At 37.1% G+C, this 24,515-nt stretch overlaps 3 protein-coding genes across 3 annotated transcripts; 1 reads left to right on the plus strand and 2 right to left on the minus strand.

Annotated features, from left to right (window-relative positions):
* Positions 1–1,073: 1,073 nt before the first annotated feature.
* On the minus strand, positions 1,074–19,962 carry LOC148910241 (endothelin-converting enzyme homolog). The gene is made up of 12 exons (XM_089032007.1): positions 19,807–19,962; positions 19,543–19,641; positions 19,364–19,450; positions 18,363–18,466; positions 15,974–16,035; positions 11,819–11,873; positions 5,978–6,045; positions 4,967–5,097; positions 4,492–4,560; positions 4,109–4,207; positions 2,161–2,231; positions 1,074–1,769 (listed from the first exon to the last, which is right to left on the minus strand). The coding sequence occupies exons 1-12, from the start codon at positions 19,960–19,962 to the stop codon at positions 1,661–1,663; spliced, it is 1,110 nt and encodes a 369-aa protein (XP_088888133.1). The 3' UTR covers positions 1,074–1,660.
* LOC148910242 (uncharacterized) lies at positions 6,684–8,089 on the plus strand. Its single transcript, XM_089031843.1, has one exon. It carries the CDS (start codon positions 6,767–6,769, stop codon positions 8,087–8,089), a length of 1,323 nt encoding a protein of 440 aa, XP_088887969.1. The 5' UTR covers positions 6,684–6,766.
* Positions 19,963–20,977: 1,015 nt separating the features above from the next.
* On the minus strand, positions 20,978–23,043 carry LOC148910243 (endothelin-converting enzyme 1-like). Its single transcript, XM_089032008.1, has 4 exons — positions 22,296–23,043; positions 22,052–22,102; positions 21,540–21,659; positions 20,978–21,082 (listed from the first exon to the last, which is right to left on the minus strand). Exons 1-4 carry the CDS (start codon positions 22,941–22,943, stop codon positions 20,978–20,980), a joined length of 924 nt encoding a protein of 307 aa, XP_088888134.1. The 5' UTR covers positions 22,944–23,043.
* Between the last annotated feature and the right edge of the window lie 1,472 nt (positions 23,044–24,515).

The following is a 24,515-nucleotide window of genomic DNA, read 5'->3' on the forward strand; positions in this document are numbered from 1 at the left end:
GATGGAGCCACCATAACACTGGTTCTCAGAGAGACGGAGACTTGCTTTGGGGTTTGCGACCAAGACTCGTTTATGCTGGTTCAATTTGACCGTAAAAAAATATTCAAACCGAATCCACGGACTTTCTTCTGTCTTACAATGACTAAATCCCAAATAGTTTTCTACTCCATTCAAAGTATCCAATGTGCCCAGCACATTTGACACGTTTTCCCGTGTCAAAACTTGTTTATATTGTTTTCCGTTGTGTTGACGGAAAAACTCAATTAGCCCCCCCCCCAAACTCAATTAGCCCCCCCCCCCCCCCCAACTCAATTAGCCCCCCACCCCCCCCCCCCCCCCCACACTCAATTAGCCCCCCACCCCCCCCCCCCCACACTCAATTAGCCCCCCCCTTAACTCAATTAGCCCCCCCCTCCAAACTCAATTAGGCCCCCTCCCCAAAACTCAATAACTCCCCCCCCCCTCCCCCCCCCCCCAATTTCAATAAAGTGCAAACAGGAAGTAGATTCGGTTTTGCAAACTTGGATGTACATGTTTTCCCATTCAAGACCATAAATCTTTTCTCATATCGTAATATTATATAATGTGATGTAATGTGGAATAATAATAAATTATTTCTTAGAAAGACCATCTATCATTCCCTAGAATATCCTTTCTTTATTTAACAGTTTGCATTGGTATTCGTGTCCTGTTCGTCCGTACTTGACCTTTTTGACCCCCACGCCCTCTTTTTTCCTTTTTTGTTATGGTTTTTTGTTTTGACATCATTTGACACCATAAAAAGACACTTGGATCTAGACACAACTCAAACAAAAAGAAGCTTTTTCTCAAGCTAGGATGACAAGTGGTCTGAAATGGCAAAGCATTACTAACCAAGGTATATAACGAAATTCTGGCTAAAGATTGGCCACAGCAGTACGGACCATGGGGCTGTCGGTCATGAGTGAGAAGGTGGTGTAGAAGTATTCTCTTTATAAATATATTCTGACAAAAGAGGACATTTTCTTTGAGAGAAGCAAACTCCTTAGACGGCGTGTTTTGTGTCAACTATTTTTTTTATTAGCATAGCCGCAGACCTTTCATAACAGTATACATTCATTATTAACTTTTATAAGTAGATTATTTTATATTACGTCGTTGATATACATCTCTTCCAATAAAAGGTTGGCGAAGGTGTTGTTGCATAATGTTGAATGCTGCTTAACAAGTTTGGACCTCATGTACTATAGTCATTGCAAATAACGTTAGCACAGATATTATGCCGGTAAAGCGTGTAGACAAAGTATACGAACTCATGTTCCATGATGCTTAACAAGATTGGAATTTATTATAGTGGTCATTGTGTTACTATATGCCGGAATAACGTGCAGACAAAGCTTAGGAATATTTCATATGGTTGAGACCTTTTGCACACTGAATTCACGTCGCCCATAGTGCAGTTCACGCTTGGTATGTGGCAACAAGCAACAAAAACTTCACCAGCCGTACTTTTTTGAATAGGTGTTTGCGACATAGTCCACGCTCACTACCACTACATTGAATATTCTAAACACACAACTCTCAACTCACAAGCTGGTTTTTACGGAAGACGGGAATCTTATGATGTCTATTAGGGTTTACCCATAATATATCAGACAATGGGCCAGCAGGAGAACCATCCTTATTGACTACTCCAAATAGAGCATTTAGTCGTCGGATTCATCGGACTGTTTGGCTGGCAGTTGAATGCGTTGGCAAACTTGACAGAGTTCGATAGTGTTCCTTTAACCCTATGGAAAAAACATGAATGGAAAAAGAAAGAATGAGATTGGATGTCGGAAGTACTGGTAGAAATAGAATGAGGAATGGGAATGAAAGTAGGAATGGGAATGAGGAAAATATTAATTAAATTAAATTAACAAAAGACAAATTAAAATGAAGTAGAAACAGGAAGGAAGTGGCAATCAAAAAGGAAATAGAAATGGAAATGGAATTGAGATGACAAATGAATAAATACAAACACAAAGTAGTATAGAAATGTAAATGGCAATACAGTTGAATAGCAGTAGGGGGAAAATGGATAAAAATAGAAAGGGAAAGTGGAAGTGAAAACGTATCAGAACGGTGAAAAGCTTCCCTATGGCCTTGTTTCTAGCTATAGAGCACAGCTGAATATCAAACCTGAATTCCGGTTCTGTGCGTTTATTCAAGAACGATATTCTGTATTCATCTGTACCGTGATAGCAAAAAGTCTGTTATCAACAGAAAAAAAATATTATATTAGCTCAGTAAGATATGTATTGTATGTAGAAAATATCATGATCAGCTGGGATACACACTGCTGCAGCACAACACATTTTTAGTACATTGGATAAGCCTTTTCGTTTTTTTTAGTTTTTCCTGCGAGACATTGAGACTTTCCATTGAAAAAATCCAAGCCTCAGTTTTCAAATAGTAAGTTTTAGTTAGTAAGTTTTAATTATGAAATAACTAATGAAAATTTACGTCATTTCCTCAACATTCGTATTGCTGCATGAAATTGGAAATGTCTAAATTTCTGACTGCATTGTTACAAAGCTAGTGGGCTGTGCTTAGTTTGAATGGAATTCGTACCGTTACCGTACCAGTACTCTGACGGATTAAGAGAATTCAATGTATATGTTACTGTGATTGGCTGAGACGGTTGCTCCGTTACCGTACCAGTATTCTGACGGATTAAGAGAATTCAATGTATATGTTACTGTGATTGGCTGAGGCGGTTGCTCATTTACCGTACCAGTATTCTGACGGATTAAGAGAATTCAAGGCATATGTTACTGTGATTGGCTGAGACGGTTGCTCCGTTACCGTACCAGTATTCTGACGGATTAAGAGAATTCAAGGTATATGTTACTGTGATTGGCTGAGGCGGTTGCTCCGTTACCGTACCAGTATATTTGCAAAAAAATATCTTCAACTATCTATGGGCTAAAACGCGCAAGACCTTTTGTACCATTTAATACTCAAATCGTTATCTATAATTCTTTAGTAGAACCTCTATTTAATTATTGCTGCGAAGTATGGGGTAATTTAAACAAAGAACTTGCCGAAAAACTACAAAAACTGCAAAACAGAGCAGCAAGAGTCATAGCCCAGTCAGACTATGATATTAGATCTGTTGATATTTTACAAAGTCTTGGCTGGGAAAATCTTGAGCATAAACGCAAAAAGGCTCTTGCTGTCTCTATGTTCAAATCTGTGAACAAGCTATATCCCTCTAACATATCTGAGGGGTTTTCGCATGTACATGAAAAAACTTCTTATAATTTAAGAGAATGTACTTCAAAACTATGCCTACCTCACCCCAAAACTGAATTTCTAAAGCGCAGTTTTAACTATAGAGGTGCTAAACTATGGAACTCTTTACCTAAAAATCTCAGAGAAGCCAAATCTATTAACGACTTTAAATCCAAACTAAAAAATATTGACCTGTCTGTCAATGGTCTATAATTTTTTCTGTATGTATTTTATTATTTATACAATAGATATATATATATATATATATATATATATATATATACATTTCTATTTATACTATATTCTAGATCATTTTAATTCTACACTGAACTATCATTTTTAAATCACGGCTCCCTTGTAAAACAAATGTGATAATTTGAAGGAATCCCGTGTATAAATAAAGAACAGTTCAGTTCAGTTCAGTTCAGTATTCTGACGGATTAAGAGAATTCAAGGTATATGTTACTGTGATTGGCTGAGACGGTTGCTCCGTTACCGTACCAGTATTCTGACGGATTAAGAGAATTCAATGTATATGTTACTGTGATTGGCTGAGACGGTTGCTCCGTTACCGTACCAGTATTCTGACGGATTAAGAGAATTCAAGGTATATGTTACTGTGATTGGCTGAGGCGGTATGCTCCGTTACCGTACCAGTATTCTGACGGATTAAGAGAATTCAAGGTATATGTTACTCTGATTGTCTGAGGCGGTATGCTCCGTTATCGTATCAGTACTCTGACGGATTAAGAGAATTCAAGGTATATGTCATTGTGATTGGCTGATGCAATCTGTTACCGTGCCGTGTGTTTCAAATCAATTCCACATTAATATTAATCTATGGTTATGGTACCTGTCCAAATCCTATGTAGAATAGCTGTTCATTAGTGAAGTTTAATCCTGGTAACAACCATAGGTCATTGACGTTTTTGTTTGACCAATTGAAGTAAGCCTGCAAAAACATGTAAAGATTTAGTACGTTGGGGGTAAGGAATAAGAGGGGGAGTGGGGAGAGGGGGAGGGGAGGGAGGATGGTCCATATCTGTAGACGGAGGCGCAGCATCGTAGTGGGAGGGGGAGGCGGATCAACGAGGATAACAAGACAAACATTTTCAAATACTTTATTTCAGACCACAACATTGGTTTATTAATCATGAATATATATCATTCAAAGGTCTTTAAAGGGGTTGAAATGATAAAAGAAATACGCCTGAACTAAAATACTTCTCTATTTACCTTGAGAGCAGCTTTAAATCCACCATTGTCTGCGATATTTTCGCCTAAATGACGGCCCCTAGCTTTGAGCTAATGGACAAGATTAATGACAAACTAAAGAAAGATGGTCATTACATTGCTCAATACATCAATACATGTCACCAGAAAAAAAACTAGATAAAGAAAAAATGATAGATTGAGAAGAAATGGAAGGAGAAAACGAACAAAGCAAACAAAGCATAAAGCAAGGAAGAAAGGAAAAAAAAGAAGGGTAAAGCTGCTTATTCTTCTGGACTTCAAGAGCTAAACAGAATCTGATTTGCATTTTGGATTCCACAACAAAAGAATCCAAAAAAGAAATTTCAACGTATTCTGACATTGGATTCAAGACAGTAAGAAACCTAAACTGAGATGATTATTATATATTGGGGAGTAATCACGTACTTTACATGTCAAATTATCAACACAAATCTCAACTAGTTAAGGAGCCACTTACGGGATAACGTCCGAGTAGCAGGTATCTTGAATACTGATCGACGATACACTGGATTTTGGCTTTGAAATTGTGAAGAGAACTATTTGTCCACCATTGAGAGCTTATTTCACCTTCTTTGTTAAACTTGCTGCCTGGAATAAAATAAATAATATATTTTCATTACTCAATAGTAAATGGAGTCTACAAATGGTCTTCGTTATTCCTTGTCCCTCACCAAATGTCAATTTGACCATAATGTAAGACATTCAAACATTTATTTTAAAACCTTTATTTATTCCTCCTAGAGAATTGTTTAGTTTTGTCGTGTTTTCTACACGTTTGTCTCACCTTTTCTGTTGCGCATGCGTTAGCGTTACCAGGCAACTGATGACAGCGAAAATAGTGCGCTCGTTAATAGTCAGCAAGACACGAGTGAAAAACGCCTGCGCATGCTCTGAATTCGTATGCAAATTTTAAATATGTAAATTTGGCTTTCAAACCTGTCCGATAAATTGGACTTGCCAAAATGCCAAAACTTAGCGTCCATGCTTGAAACTAAAGGCTACTAATTCTTTCATATTGTGTTTGTTAATACAGTATGTTGGTCCGACAGTTCTCTCGAACGTTTTTATACACTTGAAAAACACAAAAAACATTTTCTCACTCAAACTCTTCAAAATTCTTAGAAAATGCGCCTATGCGCAAAGGTTTTTCTCTATTGTCAGTCAGCAGTTTTAATAAAAGGATATGCTCACTAGTATCGTGGGCTCAAAAATCTTACAGCAGACTTTGCGGTTGTCATGCGTAGAGGTGTTCAATAAAAAAACCTAGTTTTTTCGTCCACAACAATGGACGGCGGTTAGATCAATTTCTGTGGCACCAATCTTAAGTTTTGTTTTTATTCCTTGCTACCGTATTTAATACTGACCACTGTTCTATAACTTCAACATTTATTATTTCTAAACGAATAGGTATAGCAATTTTTCCCTTAGTTTTTTTCCTTTGCTTCGTTTACACAATCCTGTTCCTTACCAACGTTATCGAATCCATGTGTTATCTCATGTGCGATGATAGACCCAAGAGCACCAAAATTTAGCGCTCTGAAAACGATAAAGAATTGCTTTTTTGTAGCGCACACAACTAAAGGGGTTGATGGAAATGAGTAGAGATTGGGCACTTATCTTGTTGACTCATTTCACATCAGAAATTATGGGATATCGTCCCTGTGTTTCCCCAGGTTTTGATGAAAACGAGTAGAGATTGGGCACATATTTCAGTGAGTTATTTCACATTAGAAATTATGGGATATCATCCCTGATATTTTTTCCCTAGTTGGTTATAACTCGGGGTTTCTGAAAGATATCAGCGACGATATACCATAATTTCTGATTTGATTTTCATATGCTTTTGATATACTAGTGTATATTTATCATATAGACATTAGGGTTTTACTGGGAAATACACCACTCGTATTTTTTCATACGAACTGCATCCGGGACCTCAGTGACATATTTCCATTTCCTCACTAGTGAAGATATACATGACTTCTTTTCCAAAGTTTTCAACAGGTTTTGGCTTGTGTTTAGATAATAAAAAGAAAATCTCTCTCTCTCTCTCTCTCTCTCTCTCTCTCTCTCTCTCTCTCTCTCTCTCTCTCTCTCTCTCTCTCTCTCTCTCTCTGTCTCTCTCTCTCTCTTTCTTTCTCTCTCTCTCTCTTTCTTTCTCTCTCTCTGTCTGTCTGTTCAGTCTATGCAGACGTGTTCGTAACCGCTCCGTAATCTTCAACATTTTATAAAGCTTTTATCGAATCTTTGTCTCCAAATGGCAAATCTTATTGAGTATTTAAGTTATGATGAAAAGGATAACGATTTCACTTGGCGTGGTACGCAACAAGAACTTAAATCTTTGGTGGATTTTATGTTCGATGTCCAAGAAGGCAGTAATGGCGTCTTTAAAGAAGACAAAGCTCACAACGCAATAACGTATAAAGTGAGTACCGATGACAAGGAATGCTCCGTAAGATTCTACACATCATCACTTAGACTGAAAATCTTTGGGCCAAATCAAGAATGCCTTAGGAATAAGTTTCATGAACTTCTTCCAAGCAAGAATGATGGTCCTGCAGAAAAAGGAGTTGAGCCTTCACAACCGACTGATTCTGAAATTGCCTCATTATTATTCGGTTTACTGACTGACTTGCGTAAAGAAATAAGTTTATTGAAAGACACTTTCCAAAACGGAGAGAACTTTGATATCCAACAAATGAAGAAGGAAAACGATGATTCTCGTAAAATTATCTGTAATCTTCAGGAGGAAATTAAAATTCAAAAACAGCAAGTATGCAAATTACAAGACGAAAAAGCCAGCTTACTAACAGCGTTGAGGCTAGTTACGAAAGAAAACGATCAATGTAAGAACAATGATCAATGCAAGAACAATGATCATACGGAAACTAAACAAGCTACTGTAGTTGATCTTACGACCCCGGAGAGTAGCACGAGTGACACAATGAATGAATCTCATTGTAACTGGAAAAAGGTACAAAGGAAACAAAAAAAGGCCAAGCAACAAAAGACAACACCAAAGAACAAAGCTGAGAACAAGCTACCTACTAATAACCAGGACCATTCGCTTCAGGACAGAAACAAAACTAGTACAGTTATAATTGGAGATTCTATAATATCGAAGCTCGAAGGTTGGAAAATGTCAAGCAAGACAAGCAGAGTTAATATAAAACCTTTCCCAGGGGCCACAGTGGAGGATATGGAGGACTATATAAAGCCAATAATCAGAAGGAAACCTAATAATCTTATTGTACATATTGGTACAAATAATCTTAAGTCTGATGAATCTAAGGCCATTGCAGAGAGGATAGTTGGAATCTGCGAATCTGTGGAAAAACAGCTGCCGTCTTGTGAAATAGCGATATCTGAATTAATCATTCGCCAAGACTCGAGTCTCCTTGAAACAGCAAGAAAGGATGTGAACAAATCGCTTAGAGCCTTCTGCAACGAACGGGAATGGGACTATATTTCTCATAATGTAACAGAGAAAGGACTTAACACCAAAGGACTGCATTTAAATCGTGCAGGAATAGGAATCCTTGCGCAAGATTTCAATAAATATCTTAAATCTAAAGCATGATTAAAAGGTAAGGAACCACTAGACGAAACAGATTCCTCTATTCATCCCTCTAGTATTGTCTCAAATACTAATATTGATAAGTCTGACGGTGATAATAGACCTCATTCTATTCCTAATGTTAGAGGTTTTAAAATGGCCTCTTTAAATATAACTAGTCTTGTAGCTCATATAGATGAACTGAGATCATGGGTCATTCAGCAAAATTTTGATCTTCTTTGCATAAATGAGTCAAGGCTCGATCCATCAATCCCAAGTTCAATGGTGAGCATCGAAGGCTATGACATCCATAGGTCTGATAGAAACCGCAATGGAGGGGGAGTTTGTTTATACTTGAAAAAGGGCGTAAATGGGAAAAACCGTAGTGACTTAACTGATGATAAAGTAGAGTCCCTGTGTTTTGAAATCATGAAGCCAAATAGCAAGTCTTTTGCCGTTTTAGCCTGTTATAGGCCTCCTAACTATGATACACGCTCATTTTTCAATATATTTGAAAATGTGTTAACAAAAATAGATTCTGAGTTTAAGGAAATTTATATCCTAGGGGATTTAAACTGTGATTTATTATCTACTAATATTAATCAGCAAACCCGCTATTTGAATACGACTGCTGAATTGTTTCAACTTACGCAGTTAATCACAGAACCAACTAGAGTCACTGAAAAAAGTAAAACCCTCATTGATGTGATCTTAACGAATAGCCCAGATAGGGTAGTCCGAAGTGGAGTGGTTCACATTGGTATCAGTGACCATAGTCTGGTTTATACAATACGGAAAATAGCAATTCCGACAAACAACAATCACTGTAAGATCTCATTTAGATCGGCTAAAAACTTTGACTCCGACAAGTTTCTTATGGATTTAGCAACACTCCCTTGGGATTGTTTGGATAATAAGGAAAGCCCGGATGACATGTGGGACAGATGGAAAGAGTTATTTCTCTCTGTTCTTGACTCGCACGCTCCGATCAAAACAAAACGAATAAGAAACAAGAAGTCTCCCTGGATGACAACTGATTTGAGGAAAGCTATGTACGATAGAGATAAAATGAAACAAAAAGCTACTCAAACGAATTCGAGGGACGACTGGAGTGATTATAAGTCTATTAGAAATCGCGTCAACAACGAGATAAAAAGAGCCAAGAAGTCATATTATGAAAATCATTTTGCACAAAATTCAAAAAACTCAAAGGAGGTCTGGAAAGCTATTAATGAAGTCCTCTCACGAAGGACTAAATCTGGCTCTTATGTAACATCTATCAAAACAGGTGATACATCGATGTGTGACTCGAAGGAAATAGCTGAGGTATTCAATTGTCATTTTTCTGAAATTGGGACTAAATTAGCTTGTTTAATTCCCGATGGACCGACTGCTTATAATGATTATCTAATTAGAATTGGCTCAACATTCACCTTACGACACACATCAGTTGATGAACTTATGAAAATCATTAATTCTATTGACGTTAAAAAAGCGACAGGTCTTGACGGTATACCATCTCATTTCATCAAGATTGCTTCACCAGTAATAAGTCAATCACTAGTGAAGCTATTCAATCAATCAGTTGATAAAGGGATTTTTCCTAACGGCTTGAAACTTGCGAAAGTTACGCCAATTCATAAAGCTAATGACAAAGATGATTTGAATAATTACCGTCCCATTTCGGTCTTACCTACTATTGCTAAGATTTTCGAGAGAATAGTTTTTAACCAGTTATATGAGTATCTAAACTCAAATAATTTACTTTCTCAAAAGCAGTCGGGATTTAGACCGCTTCATTCGACTACTACTGCACTCCTAGAAGCCACAACGGAGTGGCTTACCAATATGGATGAAGGTAAATTGAACTGTGTCACTTTCCTAGATTTTAAAAAAGCTTTTGACACAGTAAATCACTCCATACTTCTCCACAAATTATACTATTATGGGATTGCAGAAGAGTCGATAAAGTGGTTCAAATCTTACCTCACAGATCGTAGTCAGAGATGCTACATAAACCATACCTTATCTAGCTCTAGAACACTCGATTGCGGCATCCCTCAAGGCTCAATCCTTGGGCCATTATTATTTATTATTTACATAAACGATCTGCCAAATAGTGTCAAATTTTCAAATGCTAGAATGTATGCTGATGACACAAGTCTCACCACTTGTGGCACATCACAAAAGACTCTATTTGACGAGGTGAACGCTGATATTTCCAATATTCATAACTGGTTGAAAGCTAACAAACTTAGCTTAAATTCAGCTAAAACAGAGCACATGTTTATTGCTTCTGACGATAAATTGAAAAAAATTACCTCCGAACCACACATATATTTAAATAGCAAACCAATTACTAGAGTCTCTACAGCAAAAACTCTGGGTGTTGTGATTGACGAACGGGTGTCTTGGGTTGCTCATATTGATTACATTTGTAAAAAAATATCCTCTGGATTGAGTGGCATAAGACGAGTCCGCGATTACATCCCCTTGGAGACAGCTATTACCATATATGAGGCTCTCGTTTTACCTTGGTTTGACTATTGTGACGTGGTATGGGATAATTTACCAGTAACGTCTGCTGAAAGATTGCAAAAAATGCAAAATAGAGCTGCAAGAATAATAACAAAAAGCAGCTACGATGTCAGATCTAGTGATATTTTAACTTCTTTAGGCTGGAAAAGCTTACAAAGAAGAAGAAAGGAGCATAAAGCAATAATGATGTTTAAGACTTTAAATGCACTTGCACCAAAATCTGTAAGGGAACTCTTTTATTTTCAAGAAAATACCTACGATTTTCGTGGTAGAGAGAAGTGCTTAAAGTTACCGAAACCCAGCACTGAGTTTTTAAAAAGAGCTCTCTCTTATGACGGTGCAAAAGTGTGGAACTCGTTACCCCAAAGTGTCAGACTGTCCAATAATTTAAAATCTTTTAAGAGGAATCTTTCGTCTGTTGGTCCTTAACACTTTAATTACTATAATATTTTTGGGGGGTAGATGAGAATTTATTTCATAAATCTGTCTATATATTCTTAACGTTATTATTAATTTTTTATATATATTACCTATGAACTCGGTTTTCATGAAAACCAATTTGTACATTGATGAAATTTCCCGAGATTAAATAAAAGACATCTCTCTCTCTCTCTCTCTCTCTCTTTTTCTCTCTCTCTCTCTCTATAATATATATATATATAGGGTCAATGTTTTTGCATATATGGTTGTATACAGTCCTTTGAAAAAACGTTGTCGCTGACCAGCTTCGCGATTACGACTCGACTACACCGAAAAAGAGTATGGGTAAAAATCACTGAAGGGTTATCTGCAAATATTATTAGCTACGTCTTGAGGTCACAGCGTTTCCATTTCGTTAGCCATGTCTCGAGCATACAGTAAAGATCTACGCTGACGAGCGGTTTGAATGACACAAGTCCTCGGCATGAAAACTGAACCGAAAGAAGAAGCTATTAACTTGTTTTCTTTTCGTAGAATGCGAAGGTAAACATTCATTCGAGCTGTACTCTCCTTGATATTCTTTAGCGCCAGCTAAAATTTTACTGCTTCAGTTATTTCTACTCATACTTCCGTTCGGGCTAGTCGAGTAGTCGCGGAGCCGTTCAGCGACAACGTTTTTTCAAAAAGCTGCATATAAAACCAAGATCTAGAGAGTATATATATATGTATATACTGTGTCCAATCATCATTTATATCAGTATATAATGTATAAAGAAAATAAGAACATAGTCTTACTTCAAGGAGTCACTCTTGTACACGAAGGGTGGTCTGATAATCCCGTCTGTAAGAACTAAAGATACAATTCATAAAATGAACTCAGCATTAGAGGTACGATCACCGGTACAAAATATAAATAAAGTAGTACTTATCGTGGAGAGTCTTTAGTTCTCAAGTGTGGTACATACTACGAAGCAGCAGTAAGGGGGACTCGCGGTCAATGTCAAAGATTTACGGGTTTTACAGGCGGTTTAAGGAAGGCGCCGGCAGCGGGAATAAGCCGCGCGATAAGTCCTTACTGCTGCTGTGTTGGGAATCAAAGATAAGTGTTTATAAAAATGTACGATATATATACGATGCATGAATGTAAAAAGTTCACCAATGACTTCTGTATAATTTGCCTAAGATCCAAAGTTAACATACCTAAGCCCAAGGGTTTCTGGTGTTGTGGTAAGAAAATGCAAATAGAAGACGACACGTCAGCACAGTGTTACGAGTGTGGTAAGAATATTCGTAATGCCGTACCAAATGCTACCAGAGAGCAGTATTACGCCAATGGAGGTCGTAAGAAAACACCTTATAAGAGAATTAGAAGAGTGTATGGATTGTCCGCGCCTCGACAACCATGTTTCGACTACCTTTTCTACTGGTAGGCACAAAGTAGTATTTTTTGTGTCCTCTGCGCTGGTAGCAAGCACCAGAAATGTCCATAGGGAAGTAGGTGGAGGCGAAATGCCTCTCCATGGTAGCAAGGGCCCCAAGAAATGCTATTTCAAAAGTGTCTCAGAATGTTGACAATAAGGTTAAATCTTTGTTAAGGATACCTGGAAACTATTTCAAAGAGTGTCTCAGAATGTTAACAATAAGGTTAAATCTTTGTTAAGGATACCTGGAAACTATTCCAAAGAGTGTCTCAGAATGTTGACAATAAGGTTAAATCTTTGTTAAGACACCACGGAAACTATTTCAAAGAGTGTCTCAGAATGTTGACAATAAGGTTAAATCTTTGTTAAGACACTTTCGAAATAGTTTCCATATATACTTAACAAAGATTTAACCTTATTGTCAACATTCTGAGACACTCTTTGAAATAGTTTCCGTGGTGTCTTAACAAAGATCCAACCTATGGAAGAGTGTATGGATTGTCAGTGCCTCGACTACCTTTTTTTGTGTTCCCAAAAGAGCGTATGCATGTTCCAAAAGAGTGTATGCTTGTTCCAAAAGATACCAATCCGTGTTCCAAAAGAGTGTATGCGTGTTCCAAAAAGATGTGCGTTGGTTTGCGCAAGAGTTTTGGATCTCTACTTATTTTTATTGTTGTTTGTTAACAATCAACAATAAATACTAAGACCCCTTTTGGAGAAGGTCTGCAAAAATGCCCGAAGAGAATGGAGGCCTCTTCTACCTTCTTTGTAGGGCCACGCGCAATGGTGCAGCTACGTAGCCCGGAATTCGAATGTTGCCTATTGTCTCCTGCGCTCTGTACAAGCCACCTACCACATCCAAAAGGATTTCTATCGTGCGCTGTTTTCCTAGCATGTATCCAGCTATGCCTATGGCTATGTACAGATACATGCTATATCTGTGGACAAACAGGTATCTACCATATGGATCCATAGGGTATTCCATGGACAAACATAGGGTATGTTCCGTATCTACCTACATATATGGCCACACCCAGGATACTATCCGAAGAGGAGATTGCAGACCTTTTGGAAGACCGAAAGAATGGTATGGGGCTGCAGAAGGTAGCTAGGAAATACGGTATAGGAATACCCAAAATACGCAGGATAGAAAAAGAAAATGGCGTAGAGGTTGCAATACCCGAGAAGCCACCAACCACGGATCTGCAGAAACATTTCCTGGAAGTGCAGGATTCTTTTGCTATTGTCTTGGACGACCTACGGAAAACGAAAGAAGAATTGCTGCTGCGAATAGGCGATCTGGAGAAACAGCTGCCAACCGTGGCGGAGAGCGATTTGGAAAGCCTATCCAGCGAGGCAGAGGATTTGTCCGAAGAAGTAGAGGAGATATCCACGAAAATAGACTGGCAAATAGCTGGGAATGTGCTATTCGCCGTCTTGGGTATTGGAGCGCTTGTTTGGGCCGCCAGACAAGAACCCAAAGTTGTATACAAATATATTCCACACGAACCAAAGCCTAGGGAGCCACCAAAGGGAAGGATTCCAGAGATGGAGTAGCCGAGAGATGTCGATCCATATTCCTAGGTCGATAGATGTCTTGGTTTGCGCAAAGAGTTCCAAATCCTGATCTTATTTTTCTTGTTGTTTGTTAGGGATCAACAATACCTTAACAAATCAACAAGAATAATAGGAACCCCTTTCGAAAGAGGTTGCAGAAATGTGTGGTCTGAAGCGCGCGGAAAGGTTTGGTGCGCTCTTGACGATGGCCGGCTGGGCAAAAGAAAGCGTGCAGGACGTATGCGATATCCCCTGTAGAATGTTAACAATAAGGTTAAATCTTTGTTAAGGATGCCTGGAAACTATTTCAAAAGTGTCTTAGAATGTTAACAATAAGGTTAAATCTTTGTTAAGGATGCCTGGAAACTATTTCAAAAGTGTCTTAGAATGTTGACGTTTAGGTTAAATCTTTGTTAAGGATGCCTGGAAACTATTTCAAAGAGTGTCTCAGAATGTTGACAATAAGGTTAAATCTTTGTTAAGGATGCCTGGAAAGCCCGTAATGGTTAGTAGGCGGCTTAAAATAGTAAAGTAGGGTTTGCGCAAAGAGTCTCAAATCCCATTCTTATTTTTATTTATTATTATTAAGAATAATTAAGGATATTTAATAATAATAAATAAAAATAAGAACCCCTTTGAAGGGCACTTGCAGGATTCAAAATAGTAAAGTAGGGTTTGCGCAAAGAGTCTCAAATCCCATTCTTATTTTTCTTGTTGTTTGTTCAGAATGTTGACAATAAGGTTAAATCTTTGTTAAGTATATATGGAAACTATTTCGAAAGTGTCTTAACAAAGATTTAACCTTATTGTCAACATTCTGAGACACTCTTTGAAATAGTTTCCGTGGTGTCTTAACAAAGATTTAACCTTATTGTCAACATTCTGAGACACTCTTTGGAATAGTTTCCAGGTATCCTTAACAAAGATTTAACCTTATTGTTAACATTCTGAGACACTCTTTGAAATAGTTTCCAGGTATCCTTAACAAAGATTTAACCTTATTGTCAACATTCTGAGACACTTTTGAAATAGCATTTCTTGGGGCCCTTGCTACCATGGAGAGGCATTTCGCCTCCACCTACTTCCCTATGGACATTTCTGGTGCTTGCTACCAGCGCAGAGGACACAAAAAATACTACTTTGTGCCTACCAGTAGAAAAGGTAGTCGAAACATGGTTGTCGAGGCGCGGACAATCCATACACTCTTCTAATTCTCTTATAAGGTGTTTTCTTACGACCTCCATTGGCGTAATACTGCTCTCTGGTAGCATTTGGTACGGCATTACGAATATTCTTACCACACTCGTAACACTGTGCTGACGTGTCGTCTTCTATTTGCATTTTCTTACCACAACACCAGAAACCCTTGGGCTTAGGTATGTTAACTTTGGATCTTAGGCAAATTATACAGAAGTCATTGGTGAACTTTTTACATTCATGCATCGTATATATATCGTACATTTTTATAAACACTTATCTTTGATTCCCAACACAGCAGCAGTAAGGACTTATCGCGCGGCTTATTCCCGCTGCCGGCGCCTTCCTTAAACCGCCTGTAAAACCCGTAAATCTTTGACATTGACCGCGAGTCCCCCTTACTGCTGCTTACGATAATTTATTTACACCTAGTTTATATATTTCGAAAATCGTTGTCCCACCAAGAGCCTCAAGTAACAAGCCAAGGCTCCAGAATACGCAGGTACTTTTAATCCTAATTGATTTATTCATGGTTCATGCAAGTGGCTATAGCTCTACACTAATTATCATCTCAAGCAGCCTTGCTTGGAGCAATTTGTGAAGTCAATAAATGAAAATGCACCATGAATAAACTAATTACAGCTAAAAGTAACAGCGTTCTCTGCAGTCTTGGCTTGTTGCTTGAGACTTTTGGTGCGACAACGATTTCTGAAATAGGTGTATATACCACGGTTGGGATGAAGTATATAGTTTGGATTGACTTTATTCTACTTACATATAGTATTACTCTCACGCAAATAAAAGGCACCAGCATACTGAGGTTTCGTAAACCACCACCTAAAAATGAACAAATATTTAACAATTATTCGCCGATGGCGACGTGAATATTGGGGAATAATTAACGAGACGCGAGTCTTAGATCGAATATTCACTGCGCCTAACACCAGTGAGTATAATGATTGATAGAGAGAGGTTTTTTTTCAATTTTTTTTTTTTTTTTTTTTTTTTTTTTTTTTAAATCACTGCAAGCGGCACAAATTGACAAACGAGCGTGCGCATAAGACGTAAATTGTGACCAATGAGCGCGCCGGATTTATAATTTTCACTTGTGTAAAAATACTAAAATCGTCCGAAATTTAATTTGGCTGAAGCTTCAATGGAATGGTTTAATAATCACTGGTTAAAGTTTTTCTTAAATATTCCAATGGGAAGTATTATGTTTTTACGAATTTTTGTAGGTGTCTGTGACGTCATACACTTAACACTAAACATAGCTCCACACATTTCTTTACAAAATAACTTCATGTTTTACTCTTTTTCTATTAAACCCAAAGGTTCGCTGAGGGACTTAACGTACATAACTTGTTATTAGAGATTTTTTTTCTTCAATACTGAGTATAAAACTAGCGGATATTTTGGCTACAAAATACAAAGAAATGTATGGAGCGATGTTTAATGTTGAGTGTATGACATCACAGACTCCTATACAAATTCGTTAAACTATAACACTTCCCATCCTAAAAAAACTTTAACCAGTGATTTTCGTGCTAGTCCCCCTCTAAGTATTGGGCTCATTGTCCTCTAGGCTGACGTCCCTTCCGTCCGTCCGCCGTCCGTCCGTCCGTCCGTGTACACAACACAGGAATCCCGCTTGATGTCAAAGCAAAACTTCTCACAAATGCGGCTCTCAAATGCACAGAAAAAATCGCTTTAGGACAAGTTATAGACCAAAAACAAATAAAAAAAACTTTCATGTAGTCAAAGATGGATCAAGAAGTGTTCTTCAAGAATTCAGGTGTGTGTTTTTTAGCAAACAATCGTATAAATATATATTTTTTGTTTTTAACAAGCATTTTTCCCGACGAATCGACAAATCAAACACTTTCTCTAAAAACTTTTTATATTTCTATAGATAAGCTTGATATTATTTTAATGCTGGAGGAAATATAACACGGAGAGCATATTACGACAACAAATATTCGTCCTTTATTTAGCTTTGTAAACCTTTAACAATTCGGGTTTTTTTAACCAACTATCGTATGTTTTTCATTCAAGAAAAATGCAGCTTTGTTCGCCTCCTACTGCGGGGCTCCATTGGCAAAACAAAGAAGACTTTCATTCAATAATTCTATATCTTTCCACAGATAATTTATTTAATCTTTGAATGAAATATAAATTTACACCAAATATTCAACTGTTTTTTAATGCTGTTCAAGCATGTATGATTATAAAAATGAGAGATGTTATTGTATAAAGACTTTGTCTTTCACTTTAAAAAGCTAAAAAATACTCAAAAAATTTACAAACGCCAATTTACTGACAAGAAATTCGTCATTTTGTATTTTGCATTGCCTTTTGCATTATTTTCTATTTTGTCTCAGTTGTTTTTTCAAGTTTAACTGAATGTAAACTTCGTCTCGCTCTGTAAAGGACGAAATTATTATAACAAAGAGGTTATTTTCTGCTCACCTTAACCAGTTTTCAAGTCTGTTTTGTTAATCTTGATTTGTCCTAAATCTCCATATTTTCCATTTCAATGAAAGACATCCGAGGAAAATTTCACTAAACTTGATATTGTATTGTATTATCGGTAGTTATCTTTCGTTTTTCTTTAAGTAAAAGAGATTCAAAGCCTAAAACTGTCGGCCTTGGAAAATTTTGTCGAAGAAAATCTTCCAAGAACAAAACTAGACCCTGAGGGTGGTGGTGAGTTGTGTACAAAATTCCTAAGTGGGAGAGTATAATCGCGCAAAAAAAAAATGTACTGCATTTTGATTCGATTTCACTGCATGGTTTTTATTATGTGTTCTCCCTGTGACTTCCGTATCGGGAGCTCCGCTTTTAGGCAGTGCCTAAATATATATTCTATCTTAACCAGATGCTAGACAGAACGTGGCCAGAACACACAACCAAACAAGAAACAATTCAAAATAAAAACAGAAAAAAAGCTCTGTTACTCTGAGTATCTGTTACCGATATTTTCTGTATTAAAAATTCTTTGAAGTTTGCAGGGCCGTGTTTTGAAATTTAATAAAAACATTGCACGGACACGGATGGGTAGGCAAAGAAAGGAAAGAAAGAAGGAAGTAAAAGACGAATGAATGAGTAAATAAATAAATGCCGACTACAAAATATTGATGTAACTAAAACACTCGTTTTCTTACTCTTTTTTATCAGCTGTTGTCTTAAAGTTCCCCAGACGCGCATTGTTCTTTGCTTTGGTTATCGCTATCATGTTCTCGTGAAAGTTGGAGTTACAGGTAATAACCTATGAAATATGTATGGCATCATAGCTAATGGAGCGGAATGATCTGGAAACTCCATAGAACAAAGCTATTGTTTTGCGTTTGATGTTGAACCATACCATCACGTGATACCGTGCACAAGGAACCAAAGCAAGTATGGCTGAAAATACTCATTTTCCTTATTATTTTCATGTATGAACATTTTGAAAGTGAAAACTTCCATTGGATGACCACAAAGCAACAAAGCATGCGGATAACTATTTCCGCGCAGATACAGTTAAGTTTTAGATGATAAATAAGAAAGCATGAAAAAAGGCATTTTCCTTTTCAATATACAATTGATATTAATCTTGTACGATTAATTAACAAATAATAACTATTTAAGGACGTAAAAGCTCCTATATTCCTTAATACTGTGAACAAACGAAGCAATTGTTCCCTTCTCTGTACACGGTCAACGTCATACACTTATTTCAATAAAGTTAGTCACCTGAAAAAGCTACAAAGCTGAGACCGACAAGGATTATGGATAGATACATTTTACACGTTTCAACCGCTTGATAACTGTTGATAGACTTGAGATCTTCTACCAGTTACAAGTTCACCTCCTCTGAGCATCCTCAACTGCTTCAGTTTGTGCCAAAAGCTTTACTTGTTGAATATAAAACATTTTCCAATGATTCTCAGTGATCACAGCTTTCTAGGTTTTTGGTGACTAACTTTATTGAAATAGGTATATAACAATGGATAAAGTCGAACCAAAACCTAGAACATTTGGTTTCCCAACCATTCCACTTCATTAACTATGATGGCATCAAACCATGAAAATATTTTTTACACTGGAAGTTTTTAAAAAAAAAGATCATTAATCTATATTCTTATGATCGATTCTATGGTTACTCTAAAGAGTATATACTTACATTATCATACTTGCTGAATTTACTTGTGAATGACGTTGTATTAGCAAAGTAATAAGGAAAACCCACTTCATTTCTCATAACATCAAGCTAAAGGATGAATCAATCGATGTCAGAAACCAAACGAAAAAGACTGAAGGAAATTACACAAGTACTTATATAATACCAAGTGCACTACGTACCTTGTCATACACTGTATTCTTGGTGGTATCGTCTAACCATGTTAGTGATTTGACGTTCTCTTTGAAAGCCTTTCGTATATCGTTTGTGATGCCTTTGATCTTTAATGATAAGGATTTTGATGCAGATAAATAAATTAATAAAGTGGGAATAAAAAAAAGGGAAAAAAAGGAGCGAATGAAAACATTGAATATTAATGAAAACGTTGATAGAAGGAAAGATGGTAGAAAGGATGAAAAGATGGGAAGCATAGGTCCCTCACATACCATGTTTTGGTTTCGTACCACTTTGTTGTAATTGTCCCTTACGTATGACGCGCCTATGATGTCACCAACGAAATCTCTACTATTAGCATATTTAATACAAGCTTTCCATCGTTCCTCTTGGCCCTTAATCCCACTTGTGCTTCTTTTGTATAGCATGCTTGCATTTCTATAGGGCTCAGACATGAAGGACATCTCATCCTGGATCACATACCACACAAGGTAGTTCGCCAAGACACTATAGGGTTATAGATAAGGTTACAACTTTTGTCATTCTTTGTTGAATATTGTAATTAGATGGCCGATAAAATTAGGTCGTTATAGGTAGCTAGGTGAGTAGGTACTAGATGGGCAGAAAGACAGATAGATTATAGCTAGATAGGTTTATTGATAAGTTATAGGTAGGTGGATACATTGGTACGGAGGTAGGGAAGTAGGTATAGGTAGGTAGGTAGGTAGGCGTTACCTCCTTTAGTATCCTAAAGACGACAATGCATGTAAAGACACCTTCATACCTTTTCGATTCATTCCGCACCAATTCCATACATTTTTTTAAGTAAAGCAGTGTAGGAACTTCGATCATTTCGCTCCCAAGCACGGTTTTAGGTGCCAACACCCTATTTAGGTGATTGAGCCAATCAAACTAAATATAAAATCATGAACAGAACTTTTAACCAATTGAAAGCCATTAGAAGATAAAGATGATGATGATGATGATAATGGTGATGATGATGATGATGATAATGGTGATGATGATGATGATAATGATGATGATGATGATAATGATAACAATGATGATGATAATAATGATGATGATGATGATGATGATGATAATGATAATGATGTTGATGACGATGATGATGCTGGTGATGATGACAATGATGATAATAATGATGATGATGATAATAATGATGGTCAAGACGATGATGATGGTGGTGGTGATGATGACAATGATGATGGTGATGATGATAATGATGGTGCAGGTGACAATGGTGTTGATGATGATGGTGGTGATGATGATGATGGTGATGATGATAATGATGATGATGGCCATGATCAATAATAAAAATAATGATTATAATGATTATAATGGTGATAATGATGATGATTGTGTGGATGATGATGATAATGATGAGAATTAAATGTGAAATGTAAAGGCATCTGCATAATTAAGTCAGATGTCGAGATATAATTCATTACATGCCTGAGGAGCATCTCTTTGAAGTTCATTGATGGACATTCTATGGTAGAGGAGTTTGGCGTGTGGCGGTATCGTTATCTAACAAAAAGGATACAATGGTGAGATCTAATTTGGCTTATATCTTTTGGAAGATGAATATTTAGTTACGGAAGATAAAAGGCTGGAGCTGTAGGGGCACGAGAAAATCCAGTTTAGGATCACGAAGCGAAGCACGTGTAGCAGTGTTAGTGAAGCGTGCTAAGGGAAACGATGGTTGCTTAGCAGTGAGGGCGCTCGCATCTCACCAAAGTGACCCGGGTTCGAGTCCCGCCTGGCTCGATGTCATATGTGAGTCGTATGTTGTCGTTGCTTGTTGGTTCTCTCATGTGCTTCGAGGATTTTTCTCCGAGTTTCCTCCTTCGATTGAAAAAAATAGTTTCTAAGTTCCAATTGGAATCAAGTGAAAGAAGAGCCTTTATTTCCTTCTTTCTTCCTATCCTTGCGTCCCTGGTTGCCTGCCTTCTTCAAGAACCTAATGCGGTATTAGTTTACTTACCCCTGCAAGTTTGGTTTCAAAGTCAATGATTTTTTGTGCTTTCTGGGAAACTACGGCATTGTTCGTGCCGCCCAACAACTTGACAACATCTTCGATATACTTCTTGTAGGCTGCAAGAAACTACGTGAAAGGAACAAACGTACACAGTTTTTAAGTACGTCTGGTCGCGTCCTCATAATAGTTATTAATAATAATAATGATAATCATCATCATCATCATCATTAGCATCAGCATTATCTTCATCATTATCACCATCATCATCTTCTTCTTTATAATTATCATCATCATTATCATTATCATCATCACCATCATCATCATCCTCAGCATTATCATCTTGACCATCATCATAATCATCATCATCATTTTCATCGTCATTATCATCCTCCTCCTCCTCCTAATCATCATCATCATGACTATCAGCATCAGAATCAGCATCATTTGAAAATTTCTTTTAATTAATATTCATGCACCATAAATTGATAAATTATAATTAAACATCTGACATCAATTACCTTTGCATTTCTGTACCTATTCGTAGCCTTTTTGGGTCCAGCTTCGTCAATCTAAAACAAATCGATGAGCCTAAGTCAGACTTTTAATTGAAATAAATAAATGGAATGGATGGGTGTTATCAAGAGATCATAGTCTCTTGATGTGATATAAATGGATGGATATTGAGGGGTAGATGGATGAATGGAGGGGGGGGATAAATAGATGGCTCTGTGAGTAGTCGATAAGTAAGAAATAGCTGATTACCTTTATAATGTATTCATCATTATGGTGTGCGTTCACAATAACTTGAACTGAAAATAACGGCCCTGATACGGACGTATACTCTCGATGAATTGTAGCAATTGCATTCACAAAGTTCCAGTTACTTTCATTCCATCGTCCAGTCATACTCCAAGTACCCAGATCTTGGATCAGTTGTCGCAAAGGGCCGTCAGCGACATTATCAATCGTAGCCAAACTCATACAGGACTGGTAGACATCTGATGGTATTCGCATCAGTTGGGTACTCGCTCCTGGGATGTTGTTGATTCCTGTTTCCAACTTTCGCTTTAAAATACTCTTATTTATTTCATCGGTAAGCTTGGAAAAAGTGACAATATACGGTGTACCGCTTGGTATGGGATTGTTCTGGATCCATCCTCCACAGACGTATTGATAAAAGTCTGTACAAGGGTCTGCAGATAAATTCATGGCTGATTTAACAAGCGAGGCTGCCTTCATACATTCCTGGGTTGTACATTCTTTACGCGGCTTTGTACTTCTTGCTCGAGTTTCCCCATTAGTGTTTGCGCTATTATAAACGCCGTCCTTGACGATCCGACTCGCTTGTACGTGTATAAGGAGCATAAAAAGGGTTACCAACAGACAACATACTGATGATTGTAGTGACATCTTTCTTCGACCTGTATATCATTAAACTGCTTCAACTACTGAACTTACTATATCGTAGTTCTCTGTGTGTTTCCACGGTCATATATTTTAAATTTGAAAAAGCCATTAAGTAATGCTACTTAAATGTTGTGAGACCAGCATAACCTGTTGGGCCCTTCACATCGGATACAAAAATATTTGACCTATTCACTTATATTTGAACGATATTCACTTATATTCTTATATATTTGCAAATTTAGGTACTCACAAGAGTGTTACACAGATAACATCTAAGAGAAGAGCAAATATGGAGGGATGAAACCTCTTTTCTTGTAGGTAATTAAACCCGATTTCGTTTGGCAATGTCATTCTTGCTTTTTTTTTTTTTTTTTTTTTTTTTTTTTTCTTTCCCCCTTCTTTTTATGAGCTAATGCATGTGTCTGTCAAGGTGAAAGATAAATCTTTAAGTAGCGACCAACTTATATATGTAGTTTTATTTCGCCATCTTTAAATGTGACACCGACAACCATGTTCAGGATCCCTTGTACGTTTTGTCCTCGACTTTAACAAACAACACTAATAAGGATTTAGCGATTTCCGGCGCTTTTAATATCGTATCAGTTTTCCACAGTAATTTTCGTGTCTTTTTTCATAGCTCTTTATAAATTCTTACGGAACTCGGTAAACTGTCAATGAGATGATTTGCTTGTCCAAGGATTTTCACACTCCAAGGCATCTCATTATCACGACATGTATCTTAACGACATCATGTTACCAGTTTGTCATGCTCAAACTTACATTACTTAATACTCGAGATTCGAAGTTCTCTGTTGCTCAGGGTTAGCCTCGATTTTATATAGAATATTAATGTTCCAGTGAAGGTCCGTGGAATTTCAAACTGTTTGTTTTGTTGAAGTTGTGCATTCTTTACTTTACCGTTGGTATTTGTGAATATTTAGACACTGATACGAGGGCAAGAATGAGTAAATAAGTCTGTAATCCGAATAGAATTTGAAACTCTAAACTGGTCTAGAGCGGATGCACTTCAACCATGAAATAAAATCAAACTAAATACTGACAAATAGTATCTATTTAGTGACTAATAGTCACTATTACTCAACCAGAACATTTATTAAACAAAAGACACAAATGGTCTCTTGTGTATTTGTCTTTGTATGATAAATGTTCTGGTTGAGTGATAGCAACTATTAGTTACTAAATACATACTATTAGTTAGTATTTAGTTTGATTTTATTTCACGGTTTAATTGCATCCGCTCTATTGCCCAGTACTGAGTGCGCCACTTCAGTTTCTAATGACTATATCTTCTTTATATATAATAGCCATCACTAACATCATTCAGAGAGAACATCTATGTAGTAGAGATGGTTTAAGGATACAATTTATCAAAATCATTGTCCACAATAGCATCGATAAGGCTTATAAAATAGCCTTGCTTTCCCCTTAAGATGTCCCTTAATTGTTTGTGAGATAAATAATATATGAACTAGAAATACGAGGGAGGAAAGTCTATTTGCCCCTGAAGTTGAAGTAAATTGTTGCGGGGGGCCCAACAAGTTACGTGAAAGAGAT

Source organism: Actinia tenebrosa, unplaced genomic scaffold (assembly GCF_029948245.1).
Source record: "Actinia tenebrosa isolate PJP-AT-01 unplaced genomic scaffold, QUT_ActTen_1.0 PGA_scaffold17__23_contigs__length_9995812, whole genome shotgun sequence".
NCBI classification, from domain to species: Eukaryota; Metazoa; Cnidaria; class Anthozoa; order Actiniaria; family Actiniidae; genus Actinia; species Actinia tenebrosa.

What these genes read in the sequence shown, in the direction of transcription:
- LOC148910242 (XM_089031843.1), top strand. Translation starts at nt 6,767, where the DNA reads ATGGCAAATCTTATTGAGTATTTAAGTTATGATGAAAAGGATAACGAT.
- LOC148910241 (XM_089032007.1), bottom strand. Translation starts at nt 19,962, where the DNA reads ATGCTATACAAAAGAAGCACAAGTGGGATTAAGGGCCAAGAGGAACGA. An exon ending in ACAACAGCTGATAAAAAAGA is followed by an intron (nt 16,036 to 18,362) that starts GTAAGAAAACGA and finishes GTTCATTTTTAG; the next exon opens with GTGGTGGTTTACGAAACCTC. An exon ending in TCTACATAGGATTTGGACAG is followed by an intron (nt 2,232 to 4,108) that starts GTACCATAACCA and finishes TGTTGATAACAG; the next exon opens with ACTTTTTGCTATCACGGTAC.
- LOC148910243 (XM_089032008.1), bottom strand. Translation starts at nt 22,943, where the DNA reads ATGTCACTACAATCATCAGTATGTTGTCTGTTGGTAACCCTTTTTATG. An exon ending in ATGATGAATACATTATAAAG is followed by an intron (nt 22,103 to 22,295) that starts GTAATCAGCTAT and finishes GATTTGTTTTAG; the next exon opens with ATTGACGAAGCTGGACCCAA. An exon ending in ATAGGTACAGAAATGCAAAG is followed by an intron (nt 21,660 to 22,051) that starts GTAATTGATGTC and finishes CCTTTCACGTAG; the next exon opens with TTTCTTGCAGCCTACAAGAA.